The following is a 19,761-nucleotide window of genomic DNA, read 5'->3' as shown; positions in this document are numbered from 1 at the left end:
AATATTACGAGACCTCACCCTAAATTTTGTTTCCCAATTAAAACGAGTTTTTTTAATAATTTAAATAGTTTTTTAGATTTATTTCTTTTAGGATTTATTAGTTTATTAAATTTTATATAGATTTTCCTTTTTTTTTTTGTCTGAGTTTATATAGATTTATTTAGTTTTCTCAAGTTTTATTCAATTTTTTAAATTTTATCCTTTTAATTAAAATTAAATTTGTTCGTATGTAGAGGGTTTTTTGGATTTTCAAAAAAATGGAAGGGTATTTTTGACATGAAATTTTTCATACCAATTTCCCTCTTCCAATATGGGGAAAATTATTGTATGTAACAGTAACACTACATGACATGATGATATGGTGTTACCAATTCATTTAGATTATAACACGTATACGATTTTAAAGGTATTTTTTAAGGTTTAGGGTTTTAGAAATCAATAATTGTACACGTGTTACAATTTAAATGGATTGGTAACACTACGTCATTATGTCACGTGGTGTTACGGTTGCACACAATAATTTCTTCCAATCTGGACCCCATAAGGAATCTCATTCTTGATTTCATGTAGACCCCACATCAATATTGATTTCTAATATATTAGTAAACATATAAATAAGGGATTAATGTCATTTTGCTCCCCAGACAATTACACATGTATCAGTTTGCTCCCCAGACTTCTAATTTGGAAAATTAAGGACCCTGACTTTTTCAATTTTGTCAATTAAGGTTATTCCGTCAATTTATACATTTTTCATCTAAAATGTCGAGATAATCAAGCAAAATTTAGCAAGAAATAAAAGAGGAAAAATGATGCATGAGGAAAAAATGATAAGATCTAATTGGACGGGACCATTTTGCCCTCAAAGATTTGGATAAAAAATGTGTAAATTGACAAAAGAACCTCAATTGGCAAAATTGAAAAAGTCAGAGTCCTTAATTTTCCAAATTAGAAGTCTGGGGAGCAAACTGATACAAGTGTAATAGTCGGGGGAGCAAAATGGTATTAATCCCTATAAATAATGAATGAGAATGATTCTAATATATTACTAAACACAAGAATGAGGATGAGAATGATTCTCATATGTCCATATGTTAGTAAACACATAAATGAAAATGAGAATGATTCACATATATTAGTATTTACACTTTATTTTGGTTTTGGGCCGTATTCTACGGCTAAGTCTAGAGAGTTCCGGCCCAAGTCATTATACCTAAGCTAAAATTCAGTATTTGGACCCAGGCCCACAGCGAGAAGATAAAGCAATCAAGCCCAGTTTGATGAAAGCCCGTGAATGAAGGAGAGTCCTACTAGGCTACGCCAGGTTCTCCTTGGCAAGCTAGGATTTTCAAAACAAGTAAGAACACAAGTCTTGGGCGCAAAGAAAATAAAGAGGAGTTCAAGTACAATTAGGAAAATGTTTCCCACAATTAAAGAGAGTTGGTCACTATATAAACAAGACATTGAAGCAGAATTCACTCTCTCTCAACACATCTCACAAAAACCAAGCACTTCTCAACAATCTTTCCAGAATTCTCAAGATCACAACATATTTTTCAGTTTCTTTTCGGATATTAGATTTAGTTATTTTCTTTTAGCTCTGCTAAGACCTTGTGTTCTTAGTATTGATTTCTCTTGGTTGTTGTTTTCTTTTCATGTTATTTTCTTCATGAATTTTGTTGTTAGAACTCGCATCGTTACTCAATTCTGTAATAATCAAATTATTCACACCTTTTTCATTAAGATTTGTTATTTTGCAATTCACCCAATCACGCAAGTTATGATCGTTCGCACTTACAAATTCGAGCATAGAGTCATTGAATCTAACGATAATTAGAAGTCCTTGAGGATCAAGGCAGTTAGGACATTCGGCGAGTTCTTGTTCCTTGCTCACTTACAATTGCTTGGTTAGAAGAAAGGTAAATCCGGTGCAAATCAACTTTGTAATATCTTTTCTATTACGGCTATCTAGCCGAAAATAGTGGCACACCCAAAACATCAACTAGGATTGCAGTGTTCTTATCAGGGATCTCGGCAATCTTTGCCGTGGTTTTTTAGGATAATAGTTAGTAAACACTCATTCCTCCCATTGCCACATCCGAAAGAATCTTATCCTCATTCAGATGATATATATACAAAAATAAACTATCTAAATCCAGAGCTTTCTCTTATAAGCATAAGTTATATAAACATGTAAAAACATGCAAAGTTTGAACCATTAAATTGCAAGTTTTAAATAAAATAAAATAAACGTTTTGCAATCCAATGGCTCAAATATTACTTACAAATGCAAACATATATAAGAGAAAATATGACCCATTACATCCATCATCCCAGCATTAAAACAGGCATTTTATTACATTATATATATATATATATATATTCAAAAACAATGATCTAAGTAAATGAATATCTTTTATGTTATATTGGAGGGAATCAAATTAAGTACCTATCCTAATGAATTTATACTTTTGTTACTGAGATTTTTCTTTTTAGAAAATTAGGATTAAATACTAAATATCAATAGTTTTTTAATAAAGCAGCAAGACACTAATTTTTTTTAGTTTAGGTACTAACCTAGAGTAAAACATTTTGGATTAGGTCACAAATCAGTTTGTTATACAGTTGTGACTGTCGAACAATTACAGTTGTAATTGTCGAACAGTCACAGTTGTGACTATTTAAAATTTATAAAAAATCAAAATTTTTAAAGGTTACATACTTTTGATTTAGGTTTGGGGGATGAAGTCCTATAACCCAAAGACTAAATATTAAAGTTTAAGCCTTGTAAATATTAAAAAAAATAAATAAATCAATAAAAAAGTTATGACTATTAGACAGTCACAGTTTGATATAACCATATTTTTTAAAGTTAGTATCTAAACTGAAATTTAGTACCTAAAGTGAAATGACATAAATATTTTAGTAGTTGAAATGAAAAAACATTATAATTTGGTACCTAAAGTCAAAGACGTTTTTCTTTTTGGCTATTCTGTTACTGCTATTATGACACAAAGGACTTGTCATATTCGTGGTGAGGAAATAGACTTTGTAGTTGGCGACGGTATGAGATCATAGACTTTTATGTTCATTGGTGCCCACATTCATGTCGACCGTTTAAGATGAAGACTGAGTATTATTAGGCCTACTTTGAACCCAGAAAGAAGATAGGAGATCTTAGAAAAAGTGTTTTTTTTTTTTAGCCACTGATCTTAGAAAAAGTTAAAGATAAGGATTTTGTAATGTTATCAATATCTGCCAAACAATGGTACCGTATACGCATTTTTTTCTTGATCAATTGGAAAATAATTTCATTCTTATATCTGTTAGTTCAGTCTGGTTTTTTGTTTCTTACCATTATAATGTACCAAACATAAATTCTTTTATCACATTCACATTTTTAGGTTCCCATCACACAGCTTATGGAGTGAGACCAAATTATCTTCCACTACACATCATGCTTCCGTCAAATGGTGAAACTGGAAAACAGAATCACAAGTAGACTAAATATGGCAACTCCTAGATATATTAAGAGAGCCCATGACCAGATTCGAAATTACATCCCTATCAGATGAAGAAAAAGGGAAAAATAATATATTGCTTTCTATAAGTTTTCACAGCATTCCATGACAATTAAACAGAATTTCTTTTATTGTTCTTTAGCCTTCTTCCGTGCCAAAAAGCGTTCTTTAGCTGCAGCCACGGCATCTTGACTTCTTTTATGATGGTCAACCTGTGGTTGATTTTCTGGTGGCTGTTCAACTGATGATTTTTCCGGCACTGTTGTGTTTGAAGCTGGCTTCTCATCGGAGGGCTCTACACTTCTTTTAGACATAGTTGAAGTTTCACCTTGATGTCCCTCGTTCACCCTGGAAGACTCCAATAGCTCTGATGCTACAGGACTTGCTCTCTCTTCATGTTTCTCCGGCTCGCTTAATTCGGCCTGTTGCTCTGCCTTGCTTAATTCGGCCTGTTGCTCTGCCTTGCTTAATTCAGCCTGCTTCTCTAGCTTGCTTAATTCAGCCTGCTTCTCTAGCTTTCTTGACTTAATGTCTTCTGCACCAAAAGCAACATTTTTACCGAGGTTGAAGTAAAAATCGCTCAAGTCTGTCTTCTTGGTAACATCGTCTTTCTCCTCCCGAAGTTGACGCAGTCGTTCTTCCTCCATCCATTTTGCCTGCTCTGCAAGTTTCCTTTTGTATGCAGCTGTGACAAATTTGTCCTTGTCTGCATAGAGGTGCTCTTCTTGACTTCTCTCTTTAGCAAGTTTTCTCTCATATACTATCTCGTGCTCTCGATTTCGTTCATCTGCTTTGTTCATCAAATACTGAATATATCTGGGCTTTCTCTCTTGGCGATCTTGCGCCCGAGGTTGTATGGCTTTCTGTTTCATTTCATCATAAACTCCATCATAGTCGAACACCGATGGGTCCTGCTCCAGCGCCTTCCTCTGCTGCTCCTCAATATCCTTGAGAGACTTGTTCTTGGACGCATGGCGAGAAATTTCTCTCTCAACATCATTGTCATCGTCGTCACCAAAACCAAGAGGCTTAGGGAGAGGAGGCCTTGTGGGCTGCTTCTTCTGCTGCGGCCTTAGGTTCAGCCCGTACTTGCTCATTCTTCTTCTTCTTCTTTCTTCAGTGGTGAGTCCAGTAGGTAGGAGTAGAAGGTTCTGTTCCAAATTCCAATCCACAAAGACAGTTAGATTAGTTGAAAATTTACATTTCTTATCATAGTTTAGTTTAGTTTAAACTTTTGCTATCCAGGGGACAATTAACTTACATTAAACAAGACAAAACAAACAAAACCAACAACAGACGGCACATAAAAATATATATAATTATGCACTAGATAACGTACTTAAAGCACCTTAAATCTAGACTGAAACAACGTGATGCAGGACAGAATCAAAGGCTGCTGTCTTGATGCAGTAATAGGGCAAAAACCTACAGTCAAGAAAGCTTCCAGCAACAACACAGGAGAAAAGAGAGAGAAAGACTATAAGATCAAATAAGGAAAGTAGATAGATGAGTTCTAGGGTTAGGAACCCAAGAGAAACTCTAGAATCTGAATTCTCAGAAAAACATAATGCATATAAACCTTAACTAACTAGGAAAACAGGAAACCTTAGCTGAGTAGGAAAAACATAAGGTCAGAACCTAATTGACTAAGGGACATAAGCACTAAAAGATCTAACAAAATCAGAAAATTAGACTACAAATCAAACAAGGAAATTAAAAAAAAAAAAAAAAAGTTACAATAAAATTACTAAATCGTGGAAACCCTAGTAGATGCTCCTGCATCACAACAAAATCAACTTATATAGCATAAAGTTCTATACATATACCTACACATAATGTTCGATGCAAACTCTTTACTAAAACAAGTTATATGCAAACAGGAGTTAGAAAAACTATACCTAGAACTAACATCCTGAACAATCAACTTAATATAACATCAATATCCATGTTACAGCTTGAGAGACCCATAAGAATAGACCCGAGCATTCCAAGACACTTTGAACAGCAATACTTAATATGTACTTTGTCTTAGCCTCTATTCTGCCCAATCGAGCTCTCTACCTGCCTGCTTTCTATTTTACAGTTTTGCACAGCTGCAGATTTCTTGGCCAGGCTTGCTTAAAGAAATTACATCCTAAAACCAATGATATATAGCTTTCAGAACCATTCTGCCTAAGAGCCATGAAGTATGAATTCTATATCACCACTCGTGTTTTATGTTGACATCCTATTTTTTTCATGGCTGCCTACAATATTGAATTGATTTAGGAATATGTATGCGAATCTGTTAAGATGAAACCAATCTGTACAATGATATATCCCCTTGTAACCTCCACTGTGTCAACAGTAGTATAACACCACGACAGAACGTGATTACAAATGGGAGCTTCAATTTTCACAAACGTTTAAGGCCTGGTGAAGAGCTAATGCCATGCACCAAAGGATAAAAACAGATATCAATTCAATCATCAGTAGCCAAGACAAAACCAACAACAGAAAGTGCAGATGAATATCAATTATGCACTAGATAAAGTTTACATATCCTGTTCTTGCAGGAGACAAGATGCAGCCCAATTTTAAAATATTTCAGTCAAATTTAATTATCAGAAATAGTGTGTCATGTGTTCTAAATTTAATGACCAGAAATGGTGTGACATGTTTTACTGAGCTACTCGTGAACCCAAAACATATGCTAAGATATTAGTGAAGTAACAGACTACTCTTGCCTACAATTTCTATGCAACTTTCTGAATACTGATTATAGAAGGCAACTAATTAACCCATAACATTCTGTATTATTCCATGTTTGAAGAGATGGACTAAAGAGAACTTGCAAATGTTGGTGTTGAAAAAATCAACGGATAAACGTATGATCGGCAAAGAACAATGAGGTGCAAAATTGACTGTGTTGTGTGTACGTTCACTAGTGGTGGAGCTATGACTTGTCATCTTCCCATGTGAGTTTAATTTACCTGTTCTAAGATCATGCCTCAAATTGGTATGTTTTAGTAAACAATAAATGAAAACCCTATGATTGAGCAGCCAAGCAAATTACAAACCCAAGTTGAAGTGCATGCACAAAATCTATGATCAGAAAGCTAATGGCTTGGAGTTGCTTTATACATTCGAGAAAAGTGATTTAAAATGACATAAAAGTTAGATCATTAAACTCTGGATCAGTAAGCCCATCCAAATTCAACCAAGAATATGATCATAATAATTTTACTAATCAAGGTTCTAAATCTAGAGCATTTACATATCCAGTCATTAGACAAATAAGCCCTTTAACATGAATGTCTACATGAATGCAGACTACCAAGTTGTCTCAGGAGATCCCCTATGGATGACTACTTGGATTGGAAGAAAACGTTGTGTTCTCATTATCAAACAGCCTGTTTTAACAACTTAATAACTTGGGTTTCAAATTGTGCATGCACATAAAATAGGATGCATTCATCCTTGTATTGTGAATTTGTGATCTTTTTTATTAAAAATGCTTAAACTAGCAAAACTGAAGATGCTTGAAATGGTGGAAGTAGTAGCCAAACATTAAGTATTTGGTTGTAGTAGCAGCAACAAGAGTGAAGCTAAAGAGAGTGCCAATTGAAGTCACAAACATAAAAATTAGGAATTCTGTGGCCTAAAATTTATATCTTTCTTCATTAAAGGTTCTTTTATGAAGATTGTATCCTCTTTTTTGATGTTTTGGTAAGAGGGTTACAGAATTTGGAACTCAAAAATTTGAGCTGGAAATATTGGTGGAGGGAATATAAGGTAGGAATTGAAAGCAATATCTATAGAAGCACAAAAGGTTAAAGATTGGAGGACAACGAAAACGCAGATGAACAAACAACACTGGGGTAGTTGGTTTGAGATTCGAGAATCGAAAAGAGAACCGCAGGACCAAAAACCCAAAGTTAAATAGACAGAAAAAGTTTTGAGACCTAGAGATTATGTCATCTGCATGTGATTTAGGTTACACATCAGTCGTCGCAACTCTCATTGACGGATTTCATCAAACAATACACAAACAAAGTTCACAGTCCACATCAAAATCAAACATGCCCGCATCAGAAATTTCACAAAAAATAAAACATATAGAGAGAGAGAGAGAGAGAGAGAGAGAGAGAGAGAGAGAGAGCAATCTGAACCACAAAATCATCATATATAGTAATTATTTCAAATTTTTTTAAAAAATGCAAGAAAGAAAAAGGTCACTCACTGGTTGATTCGTTCGTTGACGGAGTTGCTTCACCAACAACAATGGTGTCCGCCTGAGAGAAAGAGAGAGAGCAGGTGAGAGGAGAGGCCGAGACTTGATTGTGATTCAACGAGAAGAGCAAGCCGGTGAAGTTGATATGCATAATCTGATGGGCTTGAGACCCGATGAACAAGCCCAACTTCTATGGGCCTTTTTTGAGTTTATTTAGCCGGGTTCTCGGAGGGTATTTTGGGAAACTCCATAACAAAAAAAATCGCATTTTTAGATTAAAGCCTAACGCTCTCCTCTCTCATATCTCCTTCGACAACACAAACATAAAAAGTCCAAGAAGCGAAAAAAATAGGAACCCTAGAAACCCCGAAATCTCAAACACAAGAGCCAAATCCCAAAACAAAAACGACGAAAAAGAAACCATTTTTATTGTGTCCCTTCTCCCTCTCTCTTTCTCTCACATACTTGTTTTACATATTTTCTCTCTGTTTTTGTTTTTGTGTTTTCGTTGTTTTCAGGAAACAAGAAACACACAGGGTTCAAGCGCTGGGGGTCTTTGTTTTCCTTGGGAACTCTTAATAAGATTTAGCTATTGTCCTCTTTTTCTGGGTTTTCTTCATGATGATGATGGTGATGTTTTCTGTGCTTTCTTCTCTAATGGTGGGTTTTGTCTTGTCAAATTAGGGTTTTCAAAATTGTCCACTCCCTTTTTTGTGGACCTTTTGATTCTTTCCTTGCCGCTCTGCCAAGCAAACATTCCTGTGAGTCTTTGTTGCATAATCTTTTTAATTTTTGGGCATGTGAATTATATTGCATTTTCTCAACTTGGGTGTTGGTTTTATGCTTTTGTGGGTTCTCTTGCTTTTTTGGAAAATAACCCTGACAAAATATGTCATTTTCTGCAGCAAAGGGGATAACCTTTTGTTTTTGGTCTATCTGTTTTGTTGGATTTGAGGATTTTCCAAAATTTTGAATTCAGGGTTTTGTATTTTGATAAAATTGTTCCACGTTAAATTCTATATTGTTGATGAACATGTGCTATGGAACTTCTAGAGAAGTTACTATTGTGTGGCTTTATTAGCTTCAAGTATTATTTTCTGGACAAGTATTATTATTTTATTACATCCATAATTTTTATGAAACATGTTTGTAGACTATGGACGCTCTGTATGCTTTTTGCTCTTTGTGAAGTTCATGCGTTCGAGTTAATTTACTATAATTTTTTTAGTCTAATCAACTGGTCAATGGTAGTGGTAATATTTTGTATTATTCAGTTCATATTATATGTATTGGATAAGTGCTATATATTTCTGATCCCCATTTTTCAACAGAAATATTGTTATCTAAAATGGGAAAGCCTAATCCTAATTTTTTTTTTAATTGGCTTGAGTGGATAATATTTGTTTAAACTTTATGTAGCAGAGCCTTTTAGAAGGAAGCATATGTTCTGTAGAACATTTTGAGGCCTACAGACTTTGGTCATAATTTTACTGAGGCTATTTTTAATAATTTATTTATTTTAAATCCTGGAGTTAATCTTTTTTTTTTCTTTTCCTCTCTCTCTATTTTTGGGGTAATGGGGACAAATAGTGAATTTTTGGTATCAAAATTTTGTTTTATGGATATTAGCTTCCTTAAATAGGTAAGTGGAAAAACATTTCTGTTATTGAACTTTTTGACAGTGATTGCTTCTTGTTTAGCTCTTGGTGGCTGCATTTTCTTGAGTTATAGTTTTTTGTTGTTGCTTGATTCTCTTTTGTTGCTGATTTTTTTTTCTTTTTTTAAATCAGGATTGAAGGTGAGTTTTACTTGGAAAAAAGATGTCATCCCCATATCCTATTCTTGACAATCGACCAATTGATCAGTGGAAGGTTGTAGAGTTAAAAGAGGAGCTTAAGAGGCGGAAATTGACGACCAAGGGTTTGAAGGATGATTTAATAAAACGTTTGGATGAAGCTATTAGAATTGAAAGGGCAAATGCTGAGAAGGAGATTGAAAGGGCAAATTTTGAAAGGGCAAATTCTGAGAAGGTGGATAATGGTTTTAATGGTGATCCTCAACCTGTATTTGGGGTGAAAGATGTAGAGCCACATGCAGTTCTGGCTAAAACAACTAAAGGCGTTGTTGATGATGGGCGTAAAAGGACTGAAAATGTTGATTTTCCGGTTCAGGTTGACATTAATGACAGTGCAGCAGCCTTGGGTCAAGGAAATGTTCAAGAAGGTTATGTTCTGGCAGCCTTGGATCAAGGAAATATTCAAGAAGGTTATGTTCTGGTGGATAAAGATGCTGCTGCTATTGTTGGAGAGGAGCCGATTGCTCAATCAACTACTGTGGAAACCAGTGTCACTACTGTGGAATCCAGTGTCACTACTGTGGAAACCAATTTTACGGTCACTGAGAGTGTGGTAGCTGATGTAGCATTAGGTGGGCATGATTCACAGAAAACTGAAGCCAACAAGGGGAATGAGAATTCCAATCCCCAACTGGAGAATGAGGATCCAAAGCCCCAGCTGGAGGAGGATCCCATGCCCCAGCTGGAGAATGAGTATCCAAAGCCCCAGCAGGAGAATGAGGATCCAAATCCCCAGCAGGAGAATGAGGATCCAGAGACTCAGCTGGAGTATGAGGCCCAGCTGGAGAATGTTGATTCACAGCCTCAGCTGGAGAATGAGGGTTCAAAGGCCCAGCTGGAGAATGAGGGTTTAGAAGCTACACCTACGGATGTCATGCTCAACTCCTCTGCTCCGAACTACCAGGTGTCTGAGGTCAGCCCTGTTTTTGGGTCTGAGGTAAAATATGATTCTATTTCTACTGATTCTGTGTCAATTAATGAAAAGATTGAACTAAAGGATAATATAATTGCTGATCATGTCAAATTAGAATTAGATGTTGTTAAGCCGGAGATGGTGGAACCATCATCCAGCGCTGTTGTCCCAGTCCGTGGTGATTCACATCCAATGGATGTTGAAGAACCACCTGAGAACAAGGCATCTGTTGGAGAGAAAGATGACAACAATGATACAAATGCAGACATTAGCAAGAAAAATGATAGTGCGGATGTGGGGTACTCAGAAAAGTTAAATTTAGAGAGAAGTTCTGGAGATGATTCTATGGAAGAAGATGTGCTGGACAGTAAACAAATTGATTCAAAGTATAGTTCTGATGATGTGGGAGATAGGGTTGAGAAAAATGAAGTTCCTGTTGCGATGGAGGAAAGTCATGTTGATGTTGTGGGAGATGATATTTCCAGCGACAAAAAGGATGTCACTATTGAAAACAAGAACCATCCAGCTCTGCCTGCTGAGAAAAGAAAGCTTAGTGGTGAGCATTGCAGCTGGAGTTTGTTGATTATTTATATTTTTCAACCCATCTGTTACATTATTAACTTTGAAACATCTGCATTAGTTGGATCCATAAAGTTTCTGCATTTGGCTTGTGAAGCATATTATCTCTGATGTGATTGCCACCAGCTTCTGAAAATTTCTGATTCCATCTTTTATTCTACTGATCAGTTTCTTAAAGTATTTCTGATGAAGGAATATGTAAGGGCTTGTTTTCTAACATTCTTGTTTTGGTTTTTATTTTTTAACTAAGCATAGAGAAGGGAAAATGAGAGGATAATGAGAAGAATTTGTTTATATTTTATTTTTATGTGCTCTTCCTTACATCTCTATCTCTCATCTCCTTACCTTATTTCTTCCATAGATTTGTCTCTATTTGAAAAGCTGAAAACCAGAAACAAAACATATGGTTCCATAAGATATTCATCGCATGCATCAGTAATAAATTTATGTATATTATTTTCATAAAACAAAAATAATAAAGTTATGTATCTTATTAACTTAAGGCTTGTAATGCAATAATAGTCAAATTATTTTGAAATTTGAGGAGGGACATCAATGTTTTGTAGGAACTTTAAATTTCTCTTATTAATGTATTGTGGGAATTTTGAAAATGTGTTTATGGAGTGGTAAGGGTCATTGATGATTATAATCAATTTCAAAACTTACCTTGATTTCCCTTTACAAATCTAGGTTTTGACGGTCGGTCTTGTAATTATTGTGGTAGAGAATTATACCTATTTTCTGTTTACATCAATTCATGAACATTTTTATTGACCGAAATTATTTTGATTTTTCCTTTCTAATGCATATTCTTACTCTTCTGTGTGCATTGTTAATTTATATGCTTGCCTACTTTTGCCAACATTTACATTCCAGTACTAGTTTGAAATGATATCAAACTTTTGGTTTGGTACATTGAAACGTATTTTTTCTTTTCCCTTTAAAGAACCTGGTATTTCTATGGTCATTTTTATTGGGTAAATTCCCCCTTGCAGATCAAGCAGCAGTTGGAAGCAATGAGCCTGTAAAGAGGCGCAGGTGGAACTCTGAAAGCCTTAAAGTTCCAGAGTCGCAAAGCTCCATTCAAACACCTACCACCACACCCAAGGATACTTCTCAGTCCCCCAGTCTGAAGCGTAACTTCTCAAGATCAAACTCTACACTGAGTGAGGATGCTCCCAAGGAACGTGTTGGTGAGTCATTGTTCTGTTTGTTGTGTATTTGAAAATGTTTTGCAGCATATGTTTTGATTCCTTATATGATATCTTTATTTGTTGCAGTTCCACCGTCACAGAAGCCTCCCACTAATTCTCTTAGAATTGATCGTTTTCTGCGACCCTTCACCCTGAAAGCTGTTCAAGAACTTCTAGGCAAAACTGGGGAGGTTTCTGATTTCTGGATGGACCACATCAAGACCCATTGCTATGTTACTGTAAGACTCTCTCTCTTTCTCTCTCTCTCTCTCTCTCTCTCTCTCTCTCTCTCTCTCTCTCTCTCTCTCCTTTCCTTTTAGTAGAGATTAAAGACCTGCCAGTGTGGAATGGATTCCCTGACCATGACACAATCTCATTGAGGACCATATTTGTATTGCTTGTTTGAGGATTTTGTTTTTATAAGTATTATCAACTTCTAAATCTTCAAGTAAAATGGAACTCATCCTTGCTTGGGAAATCATGGTGTTGATGCAGTACTCATCAGTGGAAGAAGCGGTGGAGACACGGAATGCTGTGTATAACCTACAGTGGCCTCCCAATGGTGGGCGCCTCCTGGTGGCCGAGTTTGTTGAACCGCAGGAAGTGCAAACACGGCTTCAGGTTCCACAGGCTTCTGCTGCACCTGTCAGTGGTCCTGCTGTTCCTATTGCCCCACCTACCTCGCATCCCCAGCCTTCCCCCCGTCAACCTAGGCACCAGCAGCAGCAGCAGCAGCTTCCACCACCCCCTTCTTCTCTCCCTCCTCCACCAGGACCACCACCCTTGTCTATCCCTCCCCAAGCAAGAGAGCGGCTTCCTCTGCCTCCCCCACCTCCTCTGCCAGAGAAACTTGATCCTCCAATTGTCACTTTGGATGATCTCTTCCGGAAAACCAAAGCAACTCCTCGGATCTATTATTTACCTTTGTCAGAAGAACAAGTGGAGGCAAAACTTGCAGCGCAGGGCAGAAACACCAAACAGTAGGACCATGCCACAATTCATCTGGCTGCTTTTCAGATTTTCTTATGGGTTGGTCAGTATGTTAGATAATGGTAGGGAAGTTTCATGTAATTGCATCGTTGATGGATTTTGGTTTTTACGAGGTCTTCTTTATGATGAGGGCCTGAAGCTAAGTTTCATCTAGCATTTAGAACATTTCAGACTGAGCCTTCTTTTTCTGGGTTTATGAATCCATTGTATCTTTTTTCTTTTTCCTTTTTTCTTTTATGGAAGCAGAGTCCCAACTTCACTTTAGTTAAACTGACTTCTATTGGATGAATCTTTCTTAGAGTCGATCCGAAATGTAGGATCTGCATGTTGATGTTTTGTACATGGCTTGGGCATGCTTCTTTGAGTTAAACTGTCTTCTGTTGGTTTACAGAATTGTGTTTCTATGTGTGCCCTCGGTGATTCTAGTATTATTTGTATCTTCTCAATTGATCATTTTGTGTGCCAAATTGACACAATAAATGTTTTCCACACAATTGTTTTCCACACAATTGGGTCTTATCTACATTAGAAAGATAATATATAATAGATTGTCATTAAGATGGTATAAATAGTTTTATATTTATTTATTTATACAATTAGTTTTATATTTTTTTTGTCAAATAGTTTTATATTTGTTTATTCATGATTATAGTTGCTGGGTAAAGTATTGGAATAAAGCCAAAATGTACGATCTTTTTATCAAGGGTTAGGAATTATTTATTAAGCAACATGATAATTAATAAGGATGTGATCCTAAATACCTTTCTTTGATATGGTATCGTATGGAGTAAAGAGGCACTATATTTAAAGAGAGGCGATTTTCATACCATACTTTTCTCTTCATTTGCTCCTCCTTTTCTTTTATTTCTTTTTATTTTTTTTATTTCTAATTGCCCTTTAAAATTTGACTCAGAAAACATTCAATTTTCTATCTCATTCTCATCTTAATTTAGTCTAGAATCCATTTAATTAATGCCACTCAGTTTCCTCCCATTGGCGTCGTCTCTTGCTTCCTTCCTTTTTCAATCCCCCAACAAAATTCTCTTGAAAATAAGTGGATAATTTATCTCCAAATTGAAGATTTGAGTTTTGTTAAAATTGTCCTAAGATTGCAAACAACATAAAACATAGAGATTAAATTAGAAAAATTGAAACCACGGGACCAAATGTGATTTCAAACCAAAACACAGGGACCAAAAAAATAGTTTACTCTTTCCAGAAAGGATGGCTGCAATGCAATGTATCCGCAGCTTGTTGAGTAATCAGCCCCACCATCAACTCCTCGACAATGTATCTTTCCTCCTAATGATCGACACTTAGTTGTTTGATTAGGTATTATGTTTCAAAGGGCCCCTTCCAATAAGGGATCCCTCATTTAGTGTTAAATGGGGGATCACACTGTGTGGCCCACACGGGTCGTTTTGTGTTAATCCGAACCGTCCATTTTTTACATCTCCATTGATAGATCATCTCTGCAAAAAATCAGCCAAATCGGAAATTGTTTACCCGTTTGTTTAAGCGGTCAAAGTTTAAAACAAATTGACGAACAACAAATTCCTCTATAAACACCTAAACTTTGACCACTTGATCGAACGGGTAAACGATTTCCGATTTGGCTGATTTTTTGCATGGATGATCTATCAATGAAGATGTAAAAAATCAACGGTTCGGATTAATATAAAACGGTTCGTATATGCTAACTTTTATAAATATCAGAGTTAAAACATAAAATCTAACCTCTACAAGCGATTCTACATCTAATGTGGTTGAACCTTGTGTTTTGGCTTTGAAATCACATTTGGTCCCTATGGTTTCAATTTTTCCAATTTGATCTCTATGTTTTATGTTGTTTGCAATCTTAGAACAATTTTAACAAAACTCAAATCTTCAATTTGGGAATAAATTATCCACTTGTTTTCAAAAAACAATTTGTTAGGGGATTGAAAGGTTATCTTATGGGCTTTCTAAAACTATTCAATTTTTATTTGGATGGGGCTAGTCCGACCACCCTAAAATATTTTTTCCTAAATCTTCCTATTTTACCCCTCCAACCCAAAATAGTCACCCATCCCCACCTCCACCCCAGCCGACCTCCTCCCCTACATCGTCTTTCTCTCTTATTTCTCTTCTCTTTCTCTTTTCTCTCTCTTCTCGAGTTTGGGGGATTGGGCAGTTGATCTGGGGCTGGGGTTGGGACTGCGGGCTTGATTCAGGGATGGGTGAGGGCGAGGCTTGGGGAATAGATGAGGTGGTGGAGGAGAGAGAAGATAAGGTGGCAGGGGATGGGAGAAAGAAGAGAGAGTGGCATGGGAAGGGATGGGAGGGGAGGGGAGGGGAGGGGAGAAAGAGGAAAAGGTGGCAAGGGAGGGGAGAGAAAAGAGAGGGTGGCAGTTGTGGTGGCTAGGATGGCGGCGTCCGCGGTTGGGAGTGGTGGCTGAGTTGGTGGGGTGGAATTGGCGTAAGGGTAGAATTGGTATTATCCCTAAAATAATTTTTAGGGTGGTCAACTCAGCACATAAAGGTAGTCGGAATAGCCTCATCCTTTTTATTTTCGTATTTATTTGCTAAAGAAATTGAGGCTTACAAAATTTTTAAGGTTTAAACTTTAAGTTTGTGATTTCTTTAAATTCTTGTTTGAAAATAAGAAATTCAAGGTTATATATATAATTTTTAGTTATTTTGTAAAACTTGCTAGTTTAAACAAATTATTAGTTTTGATTTGAAATTTTTTTTTATGTTAGGTGCATAATGTCCCAATATTGCAAAAATATAAAACACAATGACCAAATTGAGAAAATTAAAACCACGAGAACCAAATGTGCTTTCGGGTCAAAACACTAGCACAAAAAATGTTGTTTACCCTTCTATAAATGGACTGATAATAAAGAAAAATAAATAAATAAATAAGTTGGTGGGCTAAGGAACTCACGTGCACAGCACCTGCAAGCATTTGCTCTGTATAAGCCGTGAAACAAAACCCTAATAAATAAAAGGTCCGTTAACTTTAGATACCAAATTGTAATATTTTTTCATTTTAACTACTAAAATGTTTGTCATTTCATTTTAAATACTAAATTTCAGTTTAAGTACCAACTTAAAAAAATATGGCTACACCGAGCTGTGATTGTCTAACAATCATAACTTTTTTTTATTGATTTGTTGTTTTTTCAATATTTGTAAAGCTTAAACTTTAATGTTTAGTCTCTAGATTATAAGACTTCATCCCCCAATCCTAAATAAAAAACATTAAACCCTTATAAATTTTGAATTTTTATAAATTTGAAATAGTCACAACTGTATAGCAAACCAATTTGTGACATAATCCAAAATGTTTTACTCTAGTTTAGTACTTAAATTAAAAAAAAATTAGTGTATTATTATTTTGCTGAAAAATTATTGATATTTAATATTTAATTATACTTTTCTAATAAATAAACAAAAATAAATAAATAAAGGTAATTACATAAATGGTCTACAAATTTTTTTATGCTATATTGGTCCATGAATTGTCTGAAGTGGACCAATTTGAGAGACAATTTTGGACCAACATGGAACACATAAGATAATTCATGAACCAATATAAAACTAAAAAAAATTTATGGACCAAAACGAGTCTTAGCAAACAATAATTGGACCATTTTTGTAATTTCATCTAAATAAATAAGTTAGTGAGCTAAGGAACCGCGAAACAAAACCCTAATAAATAGGGTTTAGCTCTACACGCTCAGCTGCAGCATGTTCTTTGGGTTTCGTCTCCATCTCTCTGTAAAGCCCTAAGCACAGTGAGTTATCTTCCTTCGTCATTTCCCTTCAACCTAGTCCTCTTCATATTTACACTTTCCAATTCTCCGACCACTCTTTGCTTATTTTCCAGGAAAGCAGACATCAAAATGGTTACCGGCAAGAAACCTGTATGGACCTTCTCTGTTTTCTCCCAGCAGAGCTTTCTATTATTAGAATATATGGTTTTTTATTTTTTAAATTTTAATTTTAATTTTTTGTGGGTATTTTGGATTTGCAGAAGAAGACCCATGAGAGCATCAACAACAGGTTGGCTCTGGTGATGAAGAGTGGCAAGTACACCCTCGGCTACAAGACCGTGCTTCGATCTCTCAGATTCTCCAGAGGTTTTTGTCTCTTCACTTTTCCCCTTCATTAGATACAACAATTTTTGTTTCTGTTTGACATTTGTAATTTTTGTCTAATTTTTTCTATTTAACTTTATTTTCCGGATTTTATTTTCCTATTGATTTTTTTGTTGATTTGGGGATTTGGGTTCGTTTACTTGTTGGTAGGGAAGTTGATTATAATTTCAAACAATTGTCCGCCGCTACGGAAATCTGAGATTGAGTACTATGCAATGCTTGCCAAGATTGGAGTTCACCATTATAGTGGAAGTAAGTGTTTGCCTTTGTTTAGATGTAGTAGTTTTGATTGTGATAAAATTGATTGTGGATTGATTTGCATTCGGGTGTTGCTCTCTGGTAGTGTACTTTTTCTTGGATATATAAGCAAATAGTTATTTGGAAAAATTATCAACTTGTAGGACCACAAACGTGAATAAGTGATTATAGTACTCAAACTGATTAGCGCAAACCAGCAATGAAAATAGTTGTATTAGTGTCACTATTACTTTGGGAAACACGTTTGAAACGTTGGAATTTATTCCTAGTATAGCATTCATAAGAAAAACAATGCGGAGAATTCAGTGGATTTCTAATTCTGAAAGGATGTGTGTGAAATGTAGTGAGAATATATTGCGTAATGCTTCTTATTATTAGTAGTAAAGTTTGAAGCTCCTGCCATGTAGGATTTGGTTTGCTATGGTTTCTTTTGTTTTGACATATAAGCCTTATTCCCATAAAATTCTTACACAGTATTACCGTGAGTGTTTTTAGAATATACGATTCTAAACGTCTAGGAGGCCTTTTGAAATTGTCATCACCTGTAACTCTAGATTGGCATTGACTTATGGTAGTCAGTTTGTGTGTGCTTCTATTCTTATATACAGAAATACATACATAGAGACTTATAGATATAGATTTATACATGTAAATGTGGCGTCCTGTTTCGTTGTGAACGATTAATTTGTTACATATGATTTTTGGGTTTTCCCCATCATGTATTAAGCTGCATCAGGCCCTCCCTTCCACATACTGAATAAGATCTGAAACAACTTTCTCAATCCTCACCATCGTTTGGTTTTCCAGACAATGTTGACTTGGGAACGGCTTGTGGCAAGTATTTTCGGGTCTCTTGCCTTAGCATTATTGATCCAGGTAATATGTTATTTTTGTCGCATACTATTCTTCTTCAGTATATGGAATGCAAAAGTTACCGTTTTCCTCCTCGTCTTGCAGGTGATTCTGATATCATTGAAACACTACCAGGTGACCATTGAGCAGTACTACAAGTTAAAAAGATTACTTTTAGTTGTCATCAAATAGTTAAAATGCCCTGTAGAATGATATCTCATTCTTTTTTTGTTTGCCAAGATAGAACATTAATTTGGGAAAATTTTGCATTTGATAAATATAAGGGAGGGAGGGAGGGAGGGAGAGAGAGGGAGGGAGGGAGGGAGGGAGGGAGAGAGAGAGAGAGAGAGAGAGAGAGAGAGAGGGAGAGAGAGAGAGCAGCTGTGTATATTATATAGTGGCCTCAAATTGTTCATAAGAGAAAACGGAATTAACTTTGATTCTGCCACAATGAATGCCTAGAATCATGTGGACAACAAGTAAATAAAGTATAAGAGTAATAATGCTAGGGATCTTAAATTTGTGTTCTAAATTTGGATTTCAAATGATGTGTATTGCTTGTGAAATAACTAAGTCTTAAAGTTCACATCATTTGAGATTTAAATTAAGAATACAAATTTGCGGCTGCTTAATTTGTATGAGAGTAAAATGGATTTTCGGTTGGTTTGCTTATTATTAAGAATTGTAAAATAGAGAACATGAATTTTAGAGTAATTTACTTTTTAAGAGAGAAAATATTCTTAAAATATATTATTTTGCGAAATGCTCAAATACAGTAATGTCGTAACTCGTAAGTGGCTTCATGTGGGTTTAGACTTGAGAAACAGTCTGTACTTTCGACCAAAATAAGAAAAGAAACAGTGTACTGCAACCTTCGTATACCATGGTTCTCTCTCTCTTGTACAAACTAGGTTGTTGTGAAACTGGTGACCCACTTGTGACTTGACTTGTGAGAGGTGGTCAATTGTGTTCAACAGGGGCACACAAGTTCTGTACTATCCGAGTTTCGTTAATGTCAGATGGCAATTAAAGAGCAAATTAAGACTTCCAAATATTTTTGGGACAATTTCACTTACACTCCTTCAAATTTGATGAAATTACACGCAACCCCTTAAGGTTTTTATAATTACACGGACGCGGATCCCCTCTTGAACTACTTTGGTGCTAAGCTTGCCTCAGCTTTGAAGCATCTTATTCCACGTGGCAAAACCACATCTAATGGCTGATGACACTTCAATTTTA

The 19,761-nt window shown here is 35.7% G+C and overlaps 3 protein-coding genes across 5 annotated transcripts; 2 read left to right on the top strand and 1 right to left on the bottom strand.

The window, feature by feature from the left end:
- Nucleotides 1-3,461: 3,461 nt before the first annotated feature.
- LOC147283975 (uncharacterized) lies at nt 3,462-7,879 on the bottom strand. The gene is made up of 2 exons (XM_086244783.1): nt 7,744-7,879; nt 3,462-4,672 (listed from the first exon to the last, which is right to left on the bottom strand). Exon 2 carries the CDS (start codon nt 4,616-4,618, stop codon nt 3,650-3,652), a length of 969 nt encoding a protein of 322 aa, XP_086100909.1. The 5' UTR covers nt 4,619-4,672; nt 7,744-7,879; the 3' UTR covers nt 3,462-3,649.
- A 151-nt stretch (nt 7,880-8,030) lies between these two features.
- On the top strand, nt 8,031-13,410 carry LOC147283974 (SAP domain-containing protein). Its single transcript, XM_086244705.1, has 5 exons — nt 8,031-8,495; nt 9,525-11,058; nt 12,077-12,274; nt 12,362-12,513; nt 12,770-13,410. The coding sequence occupies exons 2-5, from the start codon at nt 9,555-9,557 to the stop codon at nt 13,256-13,258; spliced, it is 2,343 nt and encodes a 780-aa protein (XP_086100831.1). The 5' UTR covers nt 8,031-8,495; nt 9,525-9,554; the 3' UTR covers nt 13,259-13,410.
- A 3,536-nt stretch (nt 13,411-16,946) lies between these two features.
- LOC147283973 (large ribosomal subunit protein eL30-like) lies at nt 16,947-18,776 on the top strand. Of its 3 annotated transcripts, none has more exons than XR_015122338.1 (5): nt 16,947-17,046; nt 17,139-17,175; nt 17,286-17,391; nt 17,560-18,543; nt 18,625-18,675. XR_015122338.1 is itself a non-coding variant. In XM_086244289.1 (5 exons), exons 1-5 carry the CDS (start codon nt 17,155-17,157, stop codon nt 18,663-18,665), a joined length of 339 nt encoding a protein of 112 aa, XP_086100415.1. In that variant the 5' UTR covers nt 16,994-17,154; the 3' UTR covers nt 18,666-18,776. The 3 variants fall into 3 exon arrangements, 1 of the variants encoding a protein (XP_086100415.1); XM_086244289.1 differs by having other exon boundaries at nt 16,994-17,175; nt 17,560-17,661; nt 18,475-18,543; nt 18,625-18,776; XR_015122337.1 differs by having other exon boundaries at nt 16,994-17,175.
- The last annotated feature ends 985 nt before the right edge of the window (nt 18,777-19,761 follow it).

Source organism: Dryas octopetala, chromosome 5 (assembly GCF_963921425.1).
Source record: "Dryas octopetala chromosome 5, drDryOcto1.1, whole genome shotgun sequence".
NCBI classification, from domain to species: domain Eukaryota; kingdom Viridiplantae; phylum Streptophyta; class Magnoliopsida; order Rosales; family Rosaceae; genus Dryas; species Dryas octopetala.
The sequence above is the reverse complement of the archived record's forward strand: the minus strand, read 5'-3'. Positions and strand labels throughout refer to the sequence as shown.